The sequence below is a fragment of the Tenrec ecaudatus genome, chromosome 2, assembly GCF_050624435.1.
Source record: "Tenrec ecaudatus isolate mTenEca1 chromosome 2, mTenEca1.hap1, whole genome shotgun sequence".
NCBI classification, from domain to species: domain Eukaryota; kingdom Metazoa; phylum Chordata; class Mammalia; order Afrosoricida; family Tenrecidae; genus Tenrec; species Tenrec ecaudatus.
Genome location: NC_134531.1, coordinates 228,228,816 through 228,254,214, shown reverse-complemented (window position 1 = coordinate 228,254,214; position 25,399 = coordinate 228,228,816). Strand labels below are relative to the sequence as shown.

General features: G+C 40.6%; 1 protein-coding gene and 1 non-coding gene across 2 annotated transcripts in view; both read right to left on the bottom strand.

Moving 5' to 3' along the window:
- The window catches only part of LTN1 (listerin E3 ubiquitin protein ligase 1), an 81,186-nt gene that overhangs the window by 6,000 nt on the left and 49,787 nt on the right, over positions 1-25,399 (bottom strand). Inside the window, exons 20-27 of the mRNA XM_075542388.1 lie at positions 21,091-21,226; positions 20,715-20,859; positions 17,686-17,903; positions 16,965-17,195; positions 16,572-16,646; positions 9,663-9,849; positions 1,169-1,340; positions 455-675 (exon numbers count right to left, since the gene is read on the bottom strand). Of these exons, the coding sequence (XP_075398503.1) occupies positions 455-675; positions 1,169-1,340; positions 9,663-9,849; positions 16,572-16,646; positions 16,965-17,195; positions 17,686-17,903; positions 20,715-20,859; positions 21,091-21,226 (1,385 nt within the window). The remainder of the gene's footprint in view (positions 1-454; positions 676-1,168; positions 1,341-9,662; positions 9,850-16,571; positions 16,647-16,964; positions 17,196-17,685; positions 17,904-20,714; positions 20,860-21,090; positions 21,227-25,399) is intronic.
- LOC142441645 (small nucleolar RNA SNORA48) lies at positions 17,358-17,496 on the bottom strand. The gene has a single exon (XR_012783006.1). It is a non-coding gene; the product is annotated as a small nucleolar RNA SNORA48 (small nucleolar RNA).

Sequence of the window (25,399 nt, the reverse complement as noted above, 5' to 3'; positions counted from 1 at the left end):
GAAGTCTCACTAACCTATTCAGCTAGATATAACCTTCTCTCAGTCTGATCCCAGAGCATGCTGTCTCTTAACGTGACTTTCCAGTTCTCAATGTAAAACAACATCCACACCAGCCTCTGCCCGGTTAGATTTGATGCCACTATAGGACAGTAATCCAATCCTAGTAACCTGTTCAATTTTCAGATAGTTGGCACACAGTGCCTGGCATCTGGTAAGTATTTCACTAAATGTATGAACTATCTGGTTGAGCATGTTAAATCTCAAAATTACTTAAAGCCTCGATTGAAAAGGTGGTGTAGTCTTAGGAATTTAACATGTAAAATATAGAAAATAGAACAGAAGGTTCCTACAAATTCTAAACCAGGAGCTACAGCTTTGTGATGATATTCCCTACAATGTAAGGTATAACCAATATTCAAAAAACTTTTCTAGAGAAGACTGAGCAAATACTAACCGTCATGCCATTGAAGAGTTGTGGACTTGTTTGTACAGAAGTTATTTCTTGAAAAGAAAGCACATTGCTGACATACTTGCTTGTAAATCTATCTACAATATTAAAAATACGTTTCTCACTGCTATTCCACCACAATCTAACCATAGCGGGCAGGTCCTTTAATGTCATGTGATACACTGAGCACGCCAAGTGTGGAATTTGGTAACGAAGAGCTGCTGTTTCTGAGGAAAAAAGAAATTCTTAGTAACATGTATTTCTTACATAGAGTAACACACCAGTATTAGTATTTTCCTTAGAAAATCATTTGCAATCACTCACTAGCAGAGGCACCGTTCCTGACACAAACACACGAAAGAAACAAGACTCTTAGAGTACTAGCTTCCCCACACTTTCAAGCTGCGTTTGCCCAGCTGAAGACAACTTACTTCCAAGCCTACAACACATTATTAAATAATTATTAAATAACGAAATGACATTGCGTTACTATTAAAGATAACAGCTTCAACACATTAAGCTTCAAAAACTAACTGAATTCTTCACAACTTTATCCAAAGACCTAATGATGTGCTGTATTTAAAGAAGAATAAAAATATCTTCCATTTCAACCCCAGGGCTTCTTGTAGCCAGGGCCCACGTTTGGGGGTATTGGCCACTCCTCCAGGGCCATGTCTGAGCCCAGTCGCCTAGAAAGACCCAAACACACAGTGTACTGACCTCTGATACTCAAACGGAGCTCCTCAGTGAAGAACGTTTTAGGGTCCTTATTTGGGAACTCAAGAACTGACTCTCCAAAGGTGGGGTTTTCAGGCATAAGCTTGAACAGGTGATACAGCAACTTATTCAAACTCTTTGTTTTCCGAAGGTACATGGAATAGAGAGCCCGGAGCTGGTGGAGAGCAAATGATTTGTTAGCAAACCCTATTAAGCCAAGAAGAGCAATAAATAAAAACAAACCAACACTGGGAGGATTGTATAAGGGCCGTTAATACACAAATGCCATAATCTGAACGACTACAAGCAATTTCTAAAAGCCACCTCTACCGTCCACATTCTTACTTCCCCAAGGCACCCCTGCATGGCCCTGCTCCCTCACCTCAGCCACTAGCAGGTGTTTTCACTACCCCTTCATTTCTAGGCATTTGCTTCAAATATCTTTCTAAAAGTGTCTCCCTGTTGATAAGCTCCCCTCCTCGGGAGTCTCTGCTCAAGCCAAGAAAATTCACCATTCCCCCGAGATGACTTACTCACTCTCCTCCATCCTCCACACATTCCTGTCATGCTGCTGTCCTTAATCTTCCACATTCCTGCTTAAAACGAATCCTATTTCCATAGAGACTGGCCCCACCCGCTAGTCAACTCTAGCATCCCTTTAGGACACAGAACACAAACCAGTAGTCCCAAATGTCTTGGGGACTTCTCATCTACCAAACCCAAGTCAGCTGCCACCAAGTATGTTCCACCTGCTCCACAAGGTCCCCAAGTCTGTAATCTTTACAAAAGCTGACTGCCGCCTTTGCCTTCAGCATCGTGAGGTGTAAATTCCCAAAGCCAACCCTGAGGTTAAAAGTAAGGCATTTTTTAACCACTGTGCACCAGAGTTCCTTGGGACTTCTCAAAGTAATTTATAAATCAAGATATTTCATACAAAATATAGATATGTACTCCTGGCTTCTCTCTTTTAAAAAATGGGAGACTATAACATACGAGGGGGTACCCCCCCATCTAAAACCGGAATTGCTCTGGGCAAAGCAGAGCTTTGGTAGTGCACATTTTCCCACTAGGCGAGCATCAAACAACTCACTCGGAATTAGTGCACCCAGCGGTGTTCACTATGTCAGTGATTTTTTTCCTAAAAGCAGTTTCACTCTAACTTCATTTTTTTGGGATTGGCCTATTTAAGAACAGAAGATGGCTTTGAGATTTTGTTTCCTGCTCGAGGAAAAATGCCGCAGGAACCGCTGTGAGTCAAACCCTACTTACAAGGACAGCACTATGGGAAAAACTCAAGTGTACAGGTGGTTTTCTCATTTCAAAAAAGGTTAAAAGGTTGATGAATGACAAACCTCATTCTGGACGTCCGTCAACTTACTGAATGGACAAAAATGTCAACTTGTACTGCACTTGGACTGTTAATCAAACTTTTTATTTAGAGGTTCTAAAAAGCTTGCTTAACAGTGTGCGACCAAAAAAAGGCCTGATCTGTTGGAGACAGGAGACTGGTTTTGTCACCATGGCAATGAACCTACTCACACAAGCATCTCAGTGTGCCAGTTTTGGGCAAAACACAGCATGCCTTTCTTACTCCATGTACCTGACTCACCTTTCCTTGCTCCATGTGATTTGTTTCTACCCATGCAAAGGGACATGAAAGGACAGTGATTGCATGATGTAGACGAGATGGAGAAAGGAACGAGGGAGGTGCTGTCTGCCATCCAAACAGATGAGTCTGAAAAATGTTTCCAGGAATGGAATCGCAGACTTGACAAATGTCTGAAGTATAATGGCGAGTACTTCGAAGGTAATAAGATTGTTTTGTAAATAAACTTTAAATACATAGCTTTGAACAAGCTATTTTTTGGTACCGCCTAGTAATAATTCCAATTGTTCCAATTTACTTTGCAGTTACTCGGTCCTTGTAACTGTTCCAAGATGATGTCTTCCACTATACTACAAAGCCCCTGTGGGTTAGGCTCTTTTTAATCTCATTGTCATGGAAAGATGCCATGTGTGAGCCCTCCAAGTGTCACTGAAAAAGAAAGACTGAAGAAGAAGCCACTATTTGCACTGCATGGTGCCGGTGAAGAATACCCCAAGTACCACGGACTGCCACAAGAACAAACATCTCTCTGGGAAGAAGTACAGCCACGATGATCCTTAGAAGTGGGTGGGCGAGACTTTGTCTCGGGGACTCTGAGCACGTTAGCAGGAGAGATCAAAGGTCATCAAGCTTCATAAAGCAGCTTTGGGAGGGTGGCGAAAGCAGAGGCAGGCCCTCAACACGGACTGACACAGTGGCTGCATTGATGGGATCAAACACAAGCCCAACTGTGAGCATGGGAAGGATCGGGCACTGTTCCTTTCCACTGTCCACAGGGTCACCACGTGCCGGAACCAAGAATAAGACACATGCTCAAATACAAGAGTCACCACATAACATTTAGAACTGATATTTAACGTGCTAATCCAGGAACATTTATAATAGGGAAATTTGGTGGCTGCTGCCTTTTCCAAGTAACCAAAGGGAAACAAATCCATAAAGGGAAACCCTGACGGCCCCACCTGATGTCCAGACAGTCCTTCTTGCCAAAAATATTTATTCAAAATCTAATCATCAAAAAGCAAAAGCAATCAAATAAATCCAAATTGTAGGACAGACTACAAAGTAATTGGCTAGGAAAATTTTAGGTTAGAAAAATTAAAATACAACTAGCAAATGCAAACATGGTCCTTGAATATATCCTAAATAAGGGAATGGGATAGGGGTATACTGTAAAGAATATTACTGGTTCAGCTAAAGTAACTGAAATTGAAATGCAAAATAGGTAGTATTATTTCATCAAAATTCAATTTAATTATAATAGCTATACTACACTTATGTTGAAACATGTCCCTGTTCTTAAAAAATATGTACATAAAAATACCTTTGGTAAAAACTTCATAATGTCTGAAATTTCGCAGGAAAAAAATGGAAATACAGAGAACGTATTTGCAATGGAGCAGCATACTATGGGCCAGAACCGACTTGATGGCACCCAACGATCTCAACAACATGCTAACAGCTGGTGAGTCTAAGAAAGGATATTGAATTATTCTTTGAACTTATTTATAAATTTGAATTATCAAAAATAGAAGTTAGAGGTAAGGTAAAATTTTAAAATAACTAGTTCCTATTGATGGATTCTATTTACTTAGAAGGGTAGATTCTTTATCACAGATTTAATATTTGTCAAGATTCAGTTTCAGGAATAGACAGAATGGCTGGTAGGTGTTAGAACATGCATAAACCTCAGAAACCTTCTAGGTGAATGCTAGTTCTCCAGGGCATTAGATTAGCATTCTTAGTAAAAGACAGTCTCACCACAACGGGAAATGTTCTGTCTTCTGCTGAAGGCAAGAGCCCATCATCACATATTAATGGATTTTAAAATAGAAATCTATGATCCAGTAATTCCACGGGCACACACATATTTGTACATATCAAACCCCCAAACTCACTGTTATCATATCATTTCCAACTCATAGTCACCCTATCTAGGGCATCTCAGGATGCAAATCTTCACAGAAGCAAACTACCTCATCTTTCTACCATAGTGGCTGGTGGGTTCAAAGCACAGCTCTTTTAGTTAGCAGCCCAATGGATAAACCCACTGCAGCTCTAGGGCTCTTTCACCGGTCAACAAAATGTGGTGTCTCTGTTCAACAGAGTATTATCAGCCAGAAGAAAGAATGAACTACGGATACATGCTACTATATAGATAAAAGGCCAAACTCAAGGCCATCAAGTTGATGCCAACTCAGTGACCCTATAGGACAGGGTAGAACTGCTCCTGTGCATTAATGAGACTATAACTCTCTATGGGCACAGAAAGCCTCTTCTTTCTCTCATGGAGCAGCTGGTGGTTTTGAACTGCTGACCTTGCAGTTAGCAGCCCAAAGTGTAATCCACTACACCATCAAGGCTCCCTAGTATATGGATGAGCCTTGAAAATATGCCAGTGAAAACACCCACACAAAAGGACACACATATTTTTTTTAAAAAGGTCATACATGTAAAATGTCCATATTAGAAGAGTACACAGTGGCTGCCAGGGATTGGTGGTTTGGGGAAAAATGATAAGTGACTTTTAATAGGTTAGGTGGTTTCTTTCTGAGACGTTTAAAATGTGCTATATTTCCTCCACCCCTCCCCCACCCTCACCCCCCCCCCCCCACACACACACAATCACTGAAGACAAAATGGGTGTATAAGCAGATGTGGTGAAGACAAAGGATGGTGCCTGGCTATTAAAAGATATGGTGTCTGGGGTCTTAAAGGCTTGAAAGTTAAACAAGCGGCCATCCAACAGTGAAGTAACATGCCCGCATGGAAGAAACACACCAACCTGTGTGATCGTGAGGTGTCATTATGACTGGGCAACAGGCATCAGAAGATTCACAATAAACAGTGAACAAACAAACAAAAATGCACTGGTGAGAACGGAGGGGGGTTGGAGCAGAGACCCAAAGCCCGTCTATGGACAATGGAGCATCCCCCTACAGAGGGGTGGCAGGGAGGGGGTGAGTCAATCATGGTGCAGTAGAGCACTAATGGGTCACGCAATACGCCTCTGTTCCCTGTAGGCCTCTTCACACACCCCCCCCCATCATGACCTCAGTGCCGCTTCCCAATCTAGACTAGAAGGGAGCATGTACACAGGTATGGGCAAAATCTAAAACTCACAACACATGGAACCCAGGAACAGGAATGGGAATAGAGATACCAAAAGGGTAGGAGAAAGAAGGAGAAAGGTGGGGAGGGAGGAGGGCACCAATTGCAATGAATGGCACATAACCATACACCCCCAGTTAGGGGGAAGAACAACAGAAACGAGAGGGAAAGGGGGACAGCGGTCGGAGTGAGATTTGAAAATAACAATGTACAATCTATCCAGGGGCCACGAGGGTTGGGGGGTGGGAAGAGGAGGGAGGGAAAATGAGTGAGCTGATCCCAAGGACTCAAGGGAAAGTAAATGTCTAGAAAAGAACAATGGGATATATGTACGAATATGTCGGATACACCTGATGTATGGCTTGTAACAAGAGTTGTAAGTGCGTGAGTGGCGATACTGGGAGGGTGGAGGGAGGGTGGGTTGGAGTGGGGGACCCGATTACAAGGATCTACATGTGACCTCCTCCCTGGGGGATGGACAACAGAAAAGTGGGGGAAGGGAGATGTCGGACAGGCCAAGATATGACAAAATAATTTATAAATTATCAAGTGTTCATGAGGAAGGGGAAAAAATGAGGACCTGATGCCAGGGGCTTAAGTGGAGAACAAATGTTTTGAGAATGATGGGCAATGAATGTACAAATGTGCTTCATACAATTGATGTATGCATGGATTGTGATAAGAATTGTAGGGGCCCCTAATAAAACATTTTGAAATAAAAGAGTTGTAAGTGCCCCCAATAAAATATTTTTTTTTAAAAGGGCTCTTTCCCAGCAGCTGCTATACCATGTAGTACAGCTGGACTGTGGTCCGGAGCAGCCAGGCCGCAGTCCACAACTGTGCCGCAGACTCTGGCTTGAGTTCCCTTTACTGTAGAACCTGAAATTGCTTCTATTCTCTATAAACTCACATGGATCACACACATACACATACACACACACACATAAAAAGAATGAGAAAATGTTCTAAAATTGACTGTGGTGATGATTAAACAATAATTTTAATATAATTGAACAATTTAATTGCAATATTATGAATTATATGTCAAACTGCATTAAAATGTTCAATAAAAATTGTGACGGCAAAAACAATGTTCTATAATTAGACAGTGATGATGGATGCAGAATTCTGTGCATATGCTAAAAGCACTAAACTGTACACTCTGCATGAGTGAATTTCAAGGTATATTAAACAGATCTCAAGAACGCTATAAAACACACACTTTTGTTCATTGGCTTATTAGGGGCTGTTTAGGAGAAGTGTTAAAAAAACATAACTATTAAAGTTTTAATGATTTAAAATCAGGAAAGATGTGTATCAGTGTTGTATCCTCTCACCAAACTTATTCAATTTGTATGCGAAGCAAATAACCAGAGAAGCTGAATTATATTAAGGAGAATGTGGCAATAAGGATTGAGGAAGACTTATTATTAACCATGTGCAGATGACACAACTTTGATAGATGAAAGTGAGGTGGGCTTGAAGCACGTGCTGATGAGAATCATGGATTATAGTTTTTAGTATGGGTTGTAATTCAATTTCAAGGACAAAATCCTCACATCTGGACCAAAAAGTAACACCATGGTAAGTGGAGAGAAGACTGAAGTTAGTGGTTTTGTCTTGCTTGGATCCACAATTAATGCTCACGGAAACATCAATCAAAACATCAAATGACATATTGTATTGGGTAAATCTGCTGTGCAAGACCTCTTTGAAAGAATGAGATGCAAGGATGTTACATCTTGATGGGTGCATCTGACCCAAGCCATGGCATTTTCAATCGCCTCCTATGCATGTGAAAGTCGGACACTGAATAAGGAAGACCAAAGAAGAATCAACGCTTTTCAATTGTGGTGCTGGAGAAGAATACTGAAAGTAGCATGGTCTAACAAAAGAACAAATAAATGTCTTTGAAGAAGTGCAACCAGAAGTCTCTTAGAGGCAAAAATGGTGAAAGTGTCTCTCTCATACTTTGGACATGTTATCAGGAGAGACCAGTCTTTGGAAAGGGGCATCATGCTTGGTCAAGTAGAGAGGCATCAAGAAAGAGGGCAGCCCGCAACCAGATGGACGGACACAGTGGTTGCCACAGTGGGCTGGCACATCTTAACAATGGTGAGGCTGGTGCAGGACTGCGCAGTGTCTCCTCGTGTCGGACGCAGGGCAGCCAAGAGCCGGAACCGACTTGACAGCACCTGACAACAAGCTTAAAATCTCTTTTCACCTGGTTTCAGAATTCAGTTCTTAAATGTTCTTTATACCAGTTTTTCTAGTTTATCCATCAAGAGCTCAGCTAAATTTTCGTGCTCAATAAATGGTGCCATAAAACACTTTGCAGCCCTGCCCCCAAATTCTACCTCCATTTAATAAAAAAAGATAATGTATGGCCATTTCTCTAAGTTTTTAGTAGATAAAAAACAAAATTCTTATATATACAGTCTTAAATCCACTGTAATTTTAAAAGATCAGCAATTTTAAAGAAACAAAATAAAAGTCAAACCCCAACACGTTCTTGAAGCTCATGGAATATATAATCCAGTGGGGTGGGAGGGGAGCTGAAATCCCAAACATAAATGACAGACAAGAAAAGGAATAAAATGAATCTCTTTAACAACTAGATCCGTATAGCCCCTGTAGTTGGCTATTACTCACATCTAGGGCTACGAATGTAAACAGCCAATGGGCTGGTATATCTGTACCAAGAAATGGATTGACCCCAACAACATTAGTTGGAATTTAAGAATTCTGAAAATCTCGAGACAAAAAATGCCATCAAAGTTTAATCACCTTTTAAACAAGAAATGATAAACTACGTCTTTTTGCATTGTCCTGACAAAGAAATTTCATGACCTATTAGGAAGACTACTCAAGATTTGAGTACAACTCTTTAAGTAGGAATCTGTCTTCAGAGAAAACAAAAACCCCCGGACAAGTCTTTCCAGCCGCTTCCTGGGGGGTGAGGTCTTTCTTCTCAAATGTGAGACAACAGAGACACCTAGAGGTTGCTAGGATAAGCTATTATTTATAAATGTATTTTTACTATTTAGACAGAATAGTTTGAATTATATGTAATTCTTCACCTTATGTACAGGAAGAATTTTATACAGGTAAAAGCATCTTTTTTCTAAGTACTGATTTGCAAATAGATTTGCCACAAGAGACTTAGAAGTTAAAGAAAAAAATTGCAAGATTAACTTAATATTTTGAAAATATTAGTACAAAATCACTCAAACACAAACTCACTGCCATCAAGTTGATCTGACTCACAGTTGACCGTATGGGACAGAGTAGAACTTCCCCTTTGCGTTTTCCCAAGATTTAATCTGTAAAGGAACAGATAGCCGCATCTTCCTCCCTAGAGCAAATGATGGTTTTAAACTACTGACTTTGTGGTTCAAGATATAAATACTGTGTTTAACAATTAAAGGGTATAAGGACTATATTGAATTTTTTTTAAAAAATCGATTCAAGCACATTCCAGAGAATAAATACTTTTACTGTGTGTGTGTGTGTGAGAGAGAGAGAGAGAGAGAGAGAGAGAGAGAGAGAGAGAGAGAGAGAGAGAGAGAGGAGAGAGAACGTGCACGTTCAAGAGAGGGGGGTGAGCAAACAAAGTATGGCTACAGGGAGTAGGGAAGTGATGATATGAATAAGTTTAGCAAAAGATCAAAGTTAGACAGGTGAGACTAAATTAAAATATAACAAAGTTCCTCCTCTTTTTCCTTTCCCCATGAAAAGAGAAGGGAAAAATGAGACTAAAGTTATTACATAATTATTTACCTGAGATGAAGCAGCTTTGAAGAAAGTCAGAATTAATTTCCAAGTTAAGAGATATCCCAGAACATAACAGAAGTCCTCACTCAGTGGCTTAATTGTCACTATCTGTCCAACAGAAACACATCCCAAAATATTTTCTAGTAAGTCCTCTTGAGTGCTAAGAAGAGACATCAGCACTGCTGGAGGGGACCTGAAAAAAAAAAAAGCAATGTTAAATCAAAACACCACAAAACTTGTTCACAATTCATCGACGAAAAACAAACAGTATTTATAAACTCAAGCCATTTTAGTAAAACCTATCTCCATGTTTAAAAAAGCCTCCTTTATAGATCCGATTTTCACTACGAATCTCACATAATGACAATTATAGAATTTGAAGATACACTATAAAAATAGAAGCTATCCCCCCACCCTGCAGAAGAATTCACTTCAGAGGACAACACTGAAGCTACAGTTTAGAGAGAGGGACACTTTGATCAAATAGAAGCAAATGAAGAGGGGAGGAGCAAGAGTGGAACATATCCTGGCCACCAAGCCCCAAGGATGATATTCCTGCTCAGAGCAGCCAGTGCATAGGGAGGACCATAGGGCTGGCCCCACCATGAGACAAGACATCCCTCACTGACCCATATTGCTATGAGGGACAACACTAGAGGCACAGTACAAGAACTGTGCTTGATGTGACCCCACCAATCTGGGCCAAAACACTGAGGGCGTGCAGCACAACAAGGGGATCAAAGCATAAAGTCACAGGGAAATACCAAAAATGGACTTTGGGGCCAGGGCACGGCACCCTATCAGACTCGACTAGAAAACACTCCTAAAGGTCAACAAAGAGACCTGGAACTATTTATAGGCTTTTCATTTCTTGTAGTTTTTGTTGTTGTTGTTGTTGCTTTCTTTTCTTGGTTTTGTTTTCTTTTGGTGTTTGGTTTTGCTCTGCCTTGTTTTTGTGCTTATTATTGTCTCTGTGTGTCTATCTAGATAAGATAGGCAGGATAAACAATCCAGAGGAGAAAATGATGGGACCAACAGTTCCAGGGATACCTGGGAGAAGGGGAGGTGGAGGAAAGGAAGTGGGTGTTAACAAACCCAGGGGCAAGGGAACAAGTGTGGCAAGGAGGGCAGAGAATGCCTGGTAGGGCTTGATAAAGGGCAATGTATCCTAGAGGAAATACTGAAACCCAAATGAAGGCTGAACATGATAGTGGGACAAGAGGAAAGTCAAAGGAAATAGAGGAAAGAACTAGGAGGCAACGGGCATTTATAGAGGTCTAAATACAGGTACGTAAATATATTTATATAGAACAATAGGGAAATAGATCTATGTCCATATATTTATATGTTAAGTATTAATGTAAAAGACATTGGGCCTCTACTCAAGTGCTCCTTCAATGCCAGGACACTTTGTTCTAATAACCTGGCATTCTGTGATACTCACCTTCCCAACACAATTGCTGAAGACAAATGGGTGCAAATGTGGTGAAGAAAGCTGATGGTTTCTGGCTATCAAAAGATATAGCATCTGAGGTCTTAAAGGCTTGAAGATAAACAAGCAGTCATCTAGCTGAGATGCAACAAAGTACACCAGCCTGTGTGATCATGAGGTGTTGATGGGATCAGGAATCAGGCATTAAAGATCCAGAACAAACAATCATATCAATGTGAATGAGGGGGAGTGTGGAGTGGAGACCCAAAGCCCATCTGTAGACAATTGGACATCCCCTTCCAGAAGGGCCACAAGGAAGAGATGAACCAGTCAGGGTGCCGTATAGCACCAATGAAACATACAACTTTCCCCTAGTTCTTAAATGTTTCCTCCCCACCACAATAATGACCCCAATTCTACCTTGGAAATCCGGCTGGACTGTAGCATGTACATGGGTACAGATAAGAACTGGAAACACAGGGAATCCAGGACAGATAAACCCCTCAGGACCAATAATGAGAGTGGCAATACCAGGAAGGTGGGGGGAAGATAGAGGGGAGAAAGGGAGGACGATCACAATGATCTACAATATAACCCCTTCCTGGGGTGTGTGTGGGGGACACACAGCAGAACAGTAGGTGAAGGGAGACAATGGTCAGTGGAAGACATGAAAATATAATAAATTATCAAGGGTTTGTGAGGGAGGACGGGGAGAGGGGAAAAAATGAGGAGCTGATACCAAGGGCTCAAGTAGAAAGAAAATGCTTTGAAAATGATGGCAGCTGATGTACAAATGTGCTTGACACTGGATGGATGGGTGGATGGATGGATGATGATAAGAGTTATATGCACCCCCAATAAAATGAGTTAAAATAGTGGCTACAAAGTTAGCATTTGAAGGAAATATACCTTTAGAAAACATCTATTTAAGCATACTATTTCAGAGTTTAAAAACATCATACAATCAGAGGCAAAATGGTAACTCCAATTAGGTCCCTCAGTTTGGCCAGAGGAATTACTGTAGTTTTTCATTGTCATTGAGTTGACTCTGGCCAACAGCAACCCCCTACGTGAAGGTCAAACTGCGCCACAGGGTTTTCACGGCCGTGACGTTTCAGAAGCAGATCACCAGGCCTAACTTCCAAGACATGTGCTGGTAGTGGAGCTAGTAGTGGAGATCTAAAATGTCTGAGCTACTCCGGGGCTCCATGCGGGAACTACTTGTTTTGTGTCGGTAAATCAATTCCAACTCAGAGTGACCCTACAGTGCAGAGTAGAACTGCCCCACGGGTTCCTTAGGCTGTAATTCTCACAACAATGGAGCCCTGACAGCACCTTTTTCCCTGGAAGAAAAGGCCTGGCCCTGAAGGACCGAGGACACGTGTCCCACAGCGTTTCCAAGGCTGCAATGTTCACAGAAGCAGAGTGACCCATCTTTCTCCCATGGAGAAGCTGGGAAGCTCCAGCTGCCTAACTTTTGGTTTTTGGCTAAACACTTAAAAAGAGGGATATTAAATTCTACCACATCCTTTATCATTTTGCAAACAAAGGGGAAAAAAAGACTAAATTCTGTTACATCATCCTAGTTTCTAAGTTATTTTATAATTTACTTACTTAGCAATATACAGTAACCAGATGTCAGAATCCTCATGATTAATCAGAATGAATATACGCAGAAAAGCATTGCATGCTTTGATCAGAGACTATAAAATCATTGATTTGAGATAATGTAAGTGAATTTTGTTTATTAAACTACTATATTAATTATAGGCTAACCACTGGGCTGCAAACCACAAAGCCATCAGCCGTTCAAATCCACCTGCCTCCCTGGACGAGAGTTGAGCTTGTCTTGCCACCATAAAGACCGACTCTCAGAAACACTAAAGCGCTGTTCCACTGTGTTATATAGTCACTAGTAATCAAAATCAACTCAATGGCAATGAGTTCGGGCTTCTGTGTACTCACTAACTTTATGAAAATTTCAAAAGGTTTACCTTTTGTATATGCCCTTTCAATGCAAACTGACACTATGATTCATGTAGAACAATCATTAAAAATTAATTTAACTTCCTAGCCAAAACATTTAATGATCATTAAATTTTAATGATCATTAACATCCAAAACACTTTAATGATCATTAACATCCAAAAGTAAATCAATGCAACTACTTCTTCAATCCAATACCAAGCATCTCCACCTGTAGTCCATCTCAGTTTCTTTGTCCACCCTCTGTGGATGCTGCCTAGAGCCACTTCGCAGGAAACGTACTCAGCCACACTACATCCCCTTCCAGTCTATTAGTAACCGACTTTGTTTCTGTAATTGTCCTATTTCATTGGTCCTCACAATGATGTTGATAGCGAAAAATCAAGATGGGCAGTTACCATATTTTTGTTGTTGTTGCAAATAATGTGGCCAACACACACATACAATGTATGGAAATGCCGAAATTAAGTAAGGACAGTTTGGTATAGCATTCCCATGCATGTCTTGTGAGATTCTAGAGTGGATTTTAACCTTATTTATCCTTCCTCCCATATTACAAGTAATCTCCTGCTTATGTGTATAAAAATAGTTCATAACTATTACTTTCAATCAGAACTGCCTAATAAAGGGATGCGTCATCATCAAGGTAAAGGAGTCTGCTGGGTAAGCGTTCGACTACTAACCCGAAAGTGGCTAGTTTAAATCCATCCGTTTTTCCACAGGAAGAAGAGGCAATCTGCTTCTGTAAAGATTTACAGTCTCAAAAACCCTATGTAGAGTCACTATGAGTCACCATGGATTCAATGCAGCAGGTCCATTTGGCTTAGGGTCATAGTGAAGTTATGGGTAATGTGTTGCTTCAGTAATCAAAATTAAGTAATAACAATTACATGTTGGGCTATGATCCACAAGGTCAGCATTTCAAAACCATTGCAGCTCTGAGGGAAGAAAGATTGGGCTTTCTACTCCAAAAAAAACAATTACAGTCTAGAAAACCCACAGGGGGTCGCTAATAGTCAGCAATGACTCGATGGCAATGAGTTTTCAGTAATCAGAAAATGAACGATCAAAATAGTATGTTTGTTCCTATTAATTTACTGAAAACACCTAACTTAAGTGGTTTCCATATGATCAGAAACAAGTAGAAATTAACAAGTAAATAAAAAATCCTCACCTGGTACGTATAGAAAAATAATGGGGGAGTGGGGATGGACTTGCACAGTTGGCAAAAACGTTAATGCACAAGAAATTTGTGGAATGATGCACATGTTTGAATCCCGACTGTAAGGGTTTAGAGCCGATTCTTGACTAGAAGGCATAACTCTTACCATTCCCATTGCTAGGTTATTGTGGATCCCACCTGCATTACTTCCTGTGGGATCCACTGACATAAAGTCTCCTCACTGGTCGTCTTCTCTTTTCCAGTTTTTTCTATTCCTTGCTCCCTCCTTAAAGACCTTTCCGGTGGAATAAGTTTTGTAATAACTGAGATCCTGTCACTCTTGCTCAAGCAAACAAACAAAACTTGAACTCTTTTATCCTGCCATTCCAAGTTCCCCAGACCCATACTGTCCTCTGATGGCTCTTAGATTAACCATCTATCAGGAAAGCCACAAGCAGTTTATCAGATGATGTCTTTGACCTCCCCTCAATTCCTCTTGCCTTTTCCTTTGTGATGCAGGGGAACAACGTGAGCTCTGCTAATTTGGGAAGCTGGAGTCCACAACCCAATTCTACAACGGGAGGACTTCCAAAGTTTGTGGAAAAACAGAACTTTTAAATAGTGAAAATTCTGAGGAGCTGATACCAAGGGCTCAAGTAGAAACAAAGTGTTTTGAGAATGATGATGGCAACAAATGTACAAACGTCCTTGACACAATGGATATATATATATATACATATATATATGGATTGTGATGAGTTGTATAAGCCCCCAATAAATTGAACTTTTTGAAGCCCCTTCAAATTTATCAATTTCTGCTCTTCCAAGCCTGTTTTCCCCACTTATTAAATGAAAGAAATATCAGCTCTGCACAATTGTCATGAAGATCAGCACCCAGCCCAGAACAGGGAGAAGGTACTAAATGCTTGTTTGGATTTTACTCCCTGTAGCATCAGGACCATATCCAATTCCATCACTACTAATAAATTCTGGTTTATTCCTCAGAGTTACTACCCAGTCTCTCCTGTCTCTGAGCATGTGTAAATGAAATCAGACATCTATCCTCCCTGAATTCCTGAACCTAAGACAAACACTGTCTTGAATGACAGCTGAAAATTACTTAATCATTAAATGCAATCACCTTCACGGGCCTCTCTCTACAACACTGACTCAGCTGGCTCACTAATTACTACCTTCAAATACTCTTCTCTGCGACTCTCACTTCTTTCCCTTCCTTTCCCTTCCCTTATAGCGGCTTGTCTCCCTTGTGAGATTCCTGACCATAGCTTTTCAACAAATCCATTTCATGTATCAACCCTTCTCTAATTTATACCAAGTGGTCACTAGATCCTAAAATAATATCAACTTTGAAGTCTCTCTACACTGCCCTCCATGTGCTGGTGTATAACCTCTGGAATGGTGTGCACTTCTGCTTCTGTCTTTTTATACTCCGTAAATGCTTCATATGATTGCCAAGATAAGCTGATAATGCACAATCGCCTACCAAATAATGCCCAACACCTAAACACTGTAAGGCCCTGTGTTACCCCGTACTTAACTATCACTCTACCTTTGTCTTTCAATATACCCTCCCAAACCAAAAACCACTGCCGAGTCCATTCCACCTTGTAGCAACCTTATAGGATGAAGTACAACTGTCCTTCAGGGTTTCTGAGAATTTAATGCTTCACAAGAGCAGGCAGCTTCATCTTTCTCCCACAGAGATGCCTGTGGGTTTGAACCACTGAACTTGTAGTTAGCAACGCAATGTGTAACCCAAATGACTATAATAATGTCCAGCACTATTCTGGGTGCTGTGGATAAGAGTTGGAACTAAAAATAAGAATTTCTACATTCAAAAGAGTGAACGTTTTCCAGGAGGAAGATACTGACAATTAACAAATATGTTAAATGTTAAACTCAACATTTCCAGGTGACTTCGTGAACATTCATGCCTCAGCGTCTCTGAATATGCTGGTTCCATTACTTAAGTTGTCTTCTCTTACAGGAATGCTTACCTAACCGTAAAAGTCTTTCTTTAAAAGTTGATTAAAAAAAAGTTGATACAAGCTTTCCAAGGCGACCATGTAGCTAAAGAGAGTTTTAACAAACATTAACAAACTATAAATATGATTTAGGAACAATTAAGAGGTATAAATAATCTTTTTATGTCAACTTGAGATTTGATTTACATCTTACAGATAATCTTTAAAAGAATTTACCTGCTGAATTAATAAATATTCTAAATTTAGACTTACTGTGTAGTCTCGTGGCTTCAAGGTGAGGTGAATTATACAAATTTAATAAAACAAATTATTAAAGGGAAAAAGCTTACAGGGCAGGCTCTTCTTCCTCATCTCCATATGACTTTAAATTATCTTGATCATACTGTGGTAATTCAGGCATCAATCTAAAAATTAGAACACTAGAGTAAATTATCCATTGCTAAAGCATGAGCAGAATGATCAATGCTTACTCTGTAATGAGTTTCTTATTTTATAATGATTTTTTTTCTGATGCAACCAACTGGCCAGTCCAACCTAGATGTAAAATTTTAAAGGACCAGAGTGACCTAAAAGAACAAATATTTTGGCTTCTCTGTTTTTGAGGTTGATGGCCAAGTTTGCTTTTCTTTTTCACTGATTTTTTTCAATAATTAAGTTAGGACTAAATACATTCTAAGCTTTTTAGACCAACATAGCATTAATTCAGTGTGAAAAACTCTTACTTGTAGAGCATATGATAAGCAGCAATCTGTACTGGTCTAGCTTTGTGAAGGAGTAATGGGGTCAATGTATTTAGCAAAGTCTGAAGATGCTCCGGTATGTTTGTTTCTTGGCCAGTAACAAATTTCTCTGGGAGTTTGTGACTCAGCAGCTGATCCTTTGAGATATATGTTAATGCTTCACACATGGGCCTCAGCACTGCATTCTGAAAGGATGTTTCAGATGAATCTTTGCTTTCTACGTGACAGAAAGAAACACATCCGAAAAAACAGTTAGTGTATAGCTGGATTTATAATCAATACAATTACATAAAAATGAGATACATATTACAGCACTCCTAAAAGATACTTGAAGCCAATCTATATTTCAAGCAATCTTAACTGTTTCGTGACTTCTTTTTCATCCATGAAACAGCTCTGGCCACGGTCTAGGCATCAAGCTAGGATGAACAAAGGGCTGCCAGTCTGCTCTGCCCCTGACTGATATAAGAGCACCACCACCAATCAGGTGTCTCTTTGCCCATAGCCAGGGGTTCAAGTCATTGAATATCTTGCCATCTTCCAATTCTTCTCTGTAAAGCCAAACCATATGTGGTATTCTGAGCAGCCCAGCTTCCTCTCTGGCTCTTTACTGCTCAGTGCTGTTTGACTGAAATGTCCAGTTTCAGGTTTGAGATTTTCAAGAAGACTTTTCCCTGCATCTCGCTATTAATCCTCCTTTCACTTGCCTGTAAGAGTCATCAAAAGAGGTAACAGCATGTTGTGGATGCCTTGGGAAAAAAATTCTTTCCATTCATTGATCAGATTTGCAGGAAGCTTGCCAATGGTACCCAGATTTTTGGAATCAAAATACACACTGAGGTCACAGGCCAAGCCACAGCTGACATAGGCAAAGAGTTGTACAAGAGGGTCAAAATACAAGGCACGATTCTTGCTTGCTGTCTAAAAGAACAATAAAAAAATCAAACCATTAGGCACTCCATTGGAACACAAACCAACACAAGAAGTGGCTTTTCTTCCAAATTTTAAAATTAAAAGCAATTAAGGAATATAATCTCAGGAGAATTATTTTGTGTTAAATCAAATGCTTTTTCACTTCTAAAATTACTAAAGAAAATAGTATCAGCTACCATTTCCAAATCAGACACTTTAAAATCAAATATTTAATCCCTCAGTAATCCTCCATGCTAGGTACTATGTTCATCACATTAAAATAACAAATTTGAGGCTCAAATGAAGTAAAATTAAAACCGTTAGCTGTCAAAGCTCACAGTAGGTAAAACAGAGAATCAAATTCAAACCCTAGCTGATATGCTGTCTCAGAACCCACAAAAAGAAAATTAACCCCCTCCGAATTTGCTTCTCATTAATATAAGAGGCGAAGTCCAAAAGTTTTTTGCTACTGGGGTTGCTGTTCATATACACCGGCTTATTCCCAACAAAATGTGCTTCAGCGAGTCTTTGGGATCAGTGGGTTGTGGCAGTATGCACTTTTGGTCAAAAGATCCAGTCAAAGCTGTGTTTTTGGTGGGGGCTTGGGGTCAGGGTCCACTGGAGTTAATTTCAAGAAGGAGAAGTCAGCTCAGAAGGTTACAGTAACTGTTAGGGGACGGATCCCATTGGGCTAATCCTGATAGATTGTCCTGAACAACACAAGATGACTATGGGGACTTCTTACGAAGTTTTCAAACACCTGAAAACTGCACTCTGAGGAAAAGGCCAAGAAAGTGTCTCTGAGCAATTTTTCCCCCATTATCACAACGCACCTGCTCATTCTGCAAGAGTAGCAAGCGTTGTCCTGGAAGAATTCTATTAGAACCCTTCCCCATCCACCCTACAGTCCTGCTCTTACTCCTCCACCCTGGCATGTGTTTCTAAAACTCTAACACTGAAAAGTCCCTCATGGATGCCAAACCCTGTTTTGAAGTGGTATAAATTGAAGAGTACAGAATTCATTGGGGAATGGTTAGAGAAACACTGCTTTCAGAAATGTACAGAACTAGTTGTAGAATATGTCAAGTAACAGTAACTTCACATTTTAATATCTTTGTTTAAGAAAGGGCCCTATCCTCATATTACTTGGACGATAACATTGTAAGAGTAACAATTAGGATCAAAATATTTTTCATTATTAATCATTTAATTGGGGAAAGCTTACAAATTTTTTAACAATCTATCACTCAGTTGTATTAAGCACACTTGTACATCTGTTGCCATCAACATTTCCAAAACATTATCTTTCTACTTGAACCCTTGGTATCAGCTCCTCTTTTTTCCCCTCCCTCCCCCATCTTTCCACCCCCTGGTGAATCCTTGATCGAATATATATTGCGGTTGTTATTTCATGTCTTACAGTGTCCGTTGTCTCCCTTCAACCACATTTCTGTTATTCATCTCTATGGGGGGTGGGCTATATGTCCAATCACATGCCCCCTTTCTCCCTCTCCCCTACATGCCCCCGCCGTCCTCCTAACCTCATGATAACACTACTCCCACTACTGCTCCTGAGGGTTTTATCTGTCCTGAATTCCCTGTGTCAAAAGCTCTTATCGGTACCAATGTGTGTACTCTAGTCTAGTACGATTTGTACAGTCGAACTGGGTCCTGGTAGTGGGGGGCAGCATTAAGGAACTAGAGGAATGATGAGTGTTTTGTTGGTGCTGTACTGCACCCTAGATGAAACATCCCTTCCTAAGATTTGGGTCTCTAATCCATTCCCCCTCTTTCACATCAATATAGTTATTTGTTTTGGATTTTTTGATACCTGATACCTGATCCTGTCAACACCTCATGATCACACAGGCTGGTGTGCTTCTTCCATGTGGGTTTATTTGCTTCCCTGCTAGATGGCCACTTGTTTAACTTCAAGCCTTTAAGACCCCAGACTTTTTGATAGCTGGGCACCATCCACTTTCTTCACCACATTTGTGTATGCACACATTTTGTCTTTAACGATCATGTTGGGAAGGCAAGTATCAAAGAGCTCCAGGTTATTAGAATAAAATGTTCTTGGGTTTAGGGAGGTCTTGAGTAGAGGCCCAAAGTCTATCTTAATACTTAACATATAAATATATGTACATTGGTCTCTATCCCTTTCATTATAAAGTAATATATTTACCTATATACATGCCTATAGCTTTACCTTTATAAATAGCTTTTGCCTCCCACTTCGTAAGAAAATGTTTTGCAAAATTATCATGAAATAGTAAGATAAAACCTAGAGTTCTGTATTGCAAATACTATATTATATAAGCTAATGAAGAAAGTATTTTAATAGCAGTTAGGAGATCTGGTCATCAATCATGTTAATACTTATTAAACCCATATCATTTTAATGATCATCTATGATTATCAAATATCAGCTGAGGAAAATATTGTGTTAAGAATTTTAAATATTAAAAAAAGAATTGTAAATATTTTCAAAGGGTCTATTATCACTTTGACAAAATAATAATTTATAAATTACGAAAGGTTCATGAGGGAGTGGGGAGCAGGGTGGGAGGGGGAAAATGAGGACCTGATGCCAGGGGCTTGGGTGGAGAGCAAATGTTTTGAGAATCATGAGGGCGATGAATGTACAAATGTGCTTTACACAATTGATGTACGTATGTATTGTGATAAGAGTTGTATGAGCCCCTAATAAAATGATTTAAAAAAAGAAACATCACTTCAAGAATAAGATCACAAAAACTGTCCTGATACATAGATTTGCACAAAACAAGACAAAAGTGATGCTGCATCAGGTTAATTTACCTCCAACCAAGCCAGCATGGAACACATGATGAAATCCCACTCATTCTCTGCCAAAGGAGAGGTCCAATATTTGAGGAACAGGGAAAGAAACCGGATCATTTCTATGTTTATACCCAGTGTCTCTGGATTTTCTTCTGACAGATCACTATCATAAAAACAAAAAAAAAGAAAGAAAACAAGACAAAACAAATCAGAGTTAAAGAGTTATACTGACAGTCAATTAGAAAGTATCCTATTTTATTTTGTATACTTATAAATGAGTGACTTAAATGTCTACCATGCTATTGATTCTATAAGGTTGTTCATTAAGATGCACAATTTGGTTTACCATGTAGAAGGGAGCTTACGAAAAGGGAAATTATGCAGCACGACCTACCAACTGAAGAGAAAGACATCTTCATAGTTTTCCCTCCAGTACATTATGACTTCTAAGATACCATGTAACAGCTCTTCATCCTCTAGGTTTCTGGTTTGCAGAGAAGAATTGAAAATAGCAAAATATCCAAAACCCCCTAAAGTAAAATTCAAAGAAAAACTTATAAATACATAATGCTACTACGAACAGAAAACCTCTTCTACTTTGAGAACTGCTTAGGGTGAGAACCTACACACGCCTTACACAAAAGATTAGTAAATGAGTTTGTAAACTCCACGAGGCAGAGTGCCTATCTATACCCAGCACCTCACACAGTACAGGATTTCCTCTCTCTGCTTTTCTTCTTAATATATGGTACTGTACTTTATACTACACATGTTGTTTTTATCTTGGTTTAAGTATAGGACTTAGTTAGCAGTCCCATCTCTCAAAAAAAAACAACAGCCAAAGCTATCGAATACAAACTTAATAAAAGATAAAACACACTGTTCTATAATCCATAGATTCCTTGAGTAAGCATCTACTGTGTCCTGATAAAAGAGCCCTGGTGGTGCTGTCAGGTAAGCCTGGACTTCTAACCACCAGCTCAGTGGTTTCAGACTCACCAGCCGCTCTTCCGGGGAAAGGTGAGGCTTGCTGCTCCTAGAAAGATTCACAGCCTTGGGAATTGTATATAGGCCATTACGCATCCGAATCAACCCAGTGGCAGTAGGGTTTTTTGGTGTCTAAAAGCTACTATGTATCCCCATACTTTAAAAGCCCTGGTTCTTTTTCTCCCTTAATTCTCAACTTAACTGCCTCCTCTCTACAACATTCTCTCATATATCTGAAACAAGCCTTCTTGCTAGTTCACTGAGGTCAGTCAGGGTCGACAAAATGACATCTTACTGAAATGGAATTTTTCAAATGTGGGTGAACCAGACTATGAAACTTAATCTTCCTCTTAAAAAAACAGGGCAATGTGTGAGTCATATAGCAAACAATCTCTTGGCCTGAGTCAAAAGACAGGCAGCCACACCACTTTGATCACATATGGCTCTCAAGGCACAAATTCATAAAAAGGTACATTATATTGCCATACTCGTACAAATTTGGAGAGGCCCTGTGGGGCACAAAGGGTGAATGGCCCAACTGCCACCAGAGGTGCCCGGGAAGGCAGGCCTGGCAACCTGTTCTGAAAAGTCACCGTGGAGAAAACCCTGTGGGCAATGGTTCCACTCTGTACACATGGAGCTGCCACGCATCAGAATCAACAGCAAGTGTCTGCAACAAAATTCACGACCACTTCAGACAAGTGGAAGCAGTAGAAAATAAAAGCGAAAAGGTAAATCGTAATATAATCGTAAATTATCTTATATGCCAAATTAAAACTTCCAGATATTATCTTGTGGGTATAAAAGGGACCCAAAATAAGAAGGGATCTTTGCTTTGTTTTTTGTTGCAAGATTATCCTGGTGGCAAAGAAAGTAGAGACTCGAGTAAAATCAGAAAGCACTGAGTTTTGGTCGTCAACCGAACACATTCATTTAGCTGTTTCATCCCTTTGACTGGGAAAAATTGATTGTCAAATTGCAAAAACATTTTGTCTCCGTTCAGGTCCTCTTCCTTTGCAGCTGGACACAGTCAAGTCTGTGTGAATAACATTCCCATCAAGTACTTCTCTATGCATAGTCACTACAACTCAATCCCTCTCCCAAAATTGCAGATTCCAACCTAAAATCAGGCTAACTGGGTTAAGTGAAGTCAATGCCAAAGGTCAGTGCCACCAGCTGTATCACGGTGGAGGTCCACCGTGTCATTGGACCATTTTGTTAATGCTGGTAGGAAGGGTCTTCGTCTATTATTTCAAATTTTCACCACCCATCTGAACATCTACAGTCCAATTTCTACTCCTAAAATAGCCCAGTCGATTTTACATAGGAAATTAAATGTTAGTGGAGAACACACGAGGTTCCCAATGGCATCTATATGGCATCTGCAGCCATCCTCACATCCTTCCTTGCCTCGTCTCGGAGGAAAGCCCCTCCCTCTCAGGCAAGGGAAGGGCTAGCTGTGCTTTCGCGTTGCCTCCACGCTCATCGACTCAGTGGGAACTATCTGTGTCTCTGTTCTATCTTCATCCTTCCTGCTCGGCTGTATCTTCCTCTCAACATATGGCGTTCCCCTTAACTCTGTATGCGGACTCAGTGGCTCCTTTCTACCGAAAGTCCCAAATCCTTAACCTGCAAAAGTAGGCTAACAAGATGTCTAGCATTTCACAGAATTCCATTTGTACACCCAAGCATCTCCTGATCCCAACTTTCCACCTGAAATGCCAGCCAGAATGAACCAGGTGCCCCCTCATGTGTTTTTAAGTGCCGGGCATGCCTGTCCCCAACTATATCCACATAGAATACAACTTATTCTCCAAGACTCAGTTGAAGTAAGTCTTTGAGAAACTCTCTTGACACCTCAAAGCAGAGTGGAAAACGTCTTCCTTATGGCTGCTTCCAACACATCCTTTTGCTACATGAGTAATCACATGGGAACTTTACACCTGTCTTCTCTACCAGATTATGACCGCAACTGATGCACAGCAGGTGCTCACAGTGTTCAGTTGAAGCTAATAAACTAAGAGAGAGTGAACAGTGCTCAGAAAAATGCCAAATACAACAAAACCGCTAACTCTTTGGCCTTCATTTTGGTCAAGGCTCCCTGGACTAGGAAGAAAAGAATCATCCCAGAAGACTGCAGCATTTCTGTAATGCCACAGTGATGACCGGCACGCTCCAGCAATGTTGCTCATTTTAATAACTGCATTGGTCACATCCCTAGATGCAAAGCAGGCACCCTGCCACCACCGCCACCATGCCCAACAGAAAGGCTACGGCGGGGGGGGGTAAGGGAGATAAAGCCAAGGGGAAGGATGAACCTCAGAGATCAGCAAGGTTATCTGCTAGCCCTGGCTCTTCAAAACCAGAACCTATGCCTAAGAAGACCCCTGAAAAGATGGGTCAGAAAGTGCCCAACAGGGGAAAGCTGATGCTGGCGAGGACGGGAGCAACCCTGCAGAAAATGGAGACGCCAACACAGACCAGGCACAGAAAGCTGAAGGTCCTGGAGATGCCAAGTGAAGTGTGCGCATTTTTTTAATCACTGTGTATAGTTATAAAATGCTAGTTTAAAAGAGTATAAAACAGTATTAGAATAGTTATAAAAATAGTTTGATGGAGAGGTCTAAGGGGTTGGCCCCAAACTCAACTACTACGTGGACACCTGCTCCTTCCCCCAGAAGAATTTATTTCAAAAGACAGCACTGAATCTGCAGCTCCAGGAGAGGGACATATCTGGGCAGAGAACACGGGAACAAATGAAGGGGGAGGAGGAGAGAGTAGAGCACATCCTGGCCCACCAGGCCCTGAGGATGATGTCCCCAATTAGAGCAGCCAGTCCACAGAGAGGACCACATAGCCGGACCCACTATGAGAGATGACGCCCCTCACTGACCCGTAGCCCTACAGGGGACAACACCGGAGACACAGTGTGGGAATTGCGCCGGATGTGATCTCTCCACACTGAGGCAACACACTAAGGGTGGGTAACAGAACAGCAAGGGAACAGGCAGCGAGGTCCCCAGGGAATGCTGAAAGTGGACTCTGGGGCCTGCGCGTGGTGCCCCAACAGACTGGACTAGAAAAACTACTAAAGGCCAACAAACAGTCCTTGAACTAACTACAAGCTTTTCTTTCTTCTTGTGTTTTGTTTTGTCATTAGTTTGTTGTTGTTTTGTTGTATATTGTTGCTTGGTTTTGCTCTGTCTTGTTTTTGTGCATGTTATTATTTCTACAGGTCTGTCTAAATAAGATAGGTTGGATGAACAATCTGGAGGTGAAAACAACAGGACTGACAGTTCCTGGAGGACATGGGAGAAGGGAAGGTGAGGGAAAAGGTAGTGGTGTTAACAAACCCAGGGACAAGGGAACAACAAGTGATCCAAATCTTTAGTGAGGAGGGTGTAGGAGGCCTGGTAGGGTGTGATCAAGAGTAATACAACCAAGAGGAATTACTGAAACCCAAATGAAGACTGAACACAAGAGTGGAACAAGAGGAAAGTCAAAGGAAATAGAGGAAAGAGCTAGGAGGCAAAGGGCATTTAAAGAGGTCTAAATAAAGGCATGTACATATGTAAATATATTTATATATAAGGATGGGGAAATAGATCTATGTGCATATATTATATTTATAGGTTTAGTATTAAGGTAGCAAAAAGACATTGGGCCTCCACTCAAGTACTCCCTCAATTCAAGAATACTTTCTTCTATTAAATTGG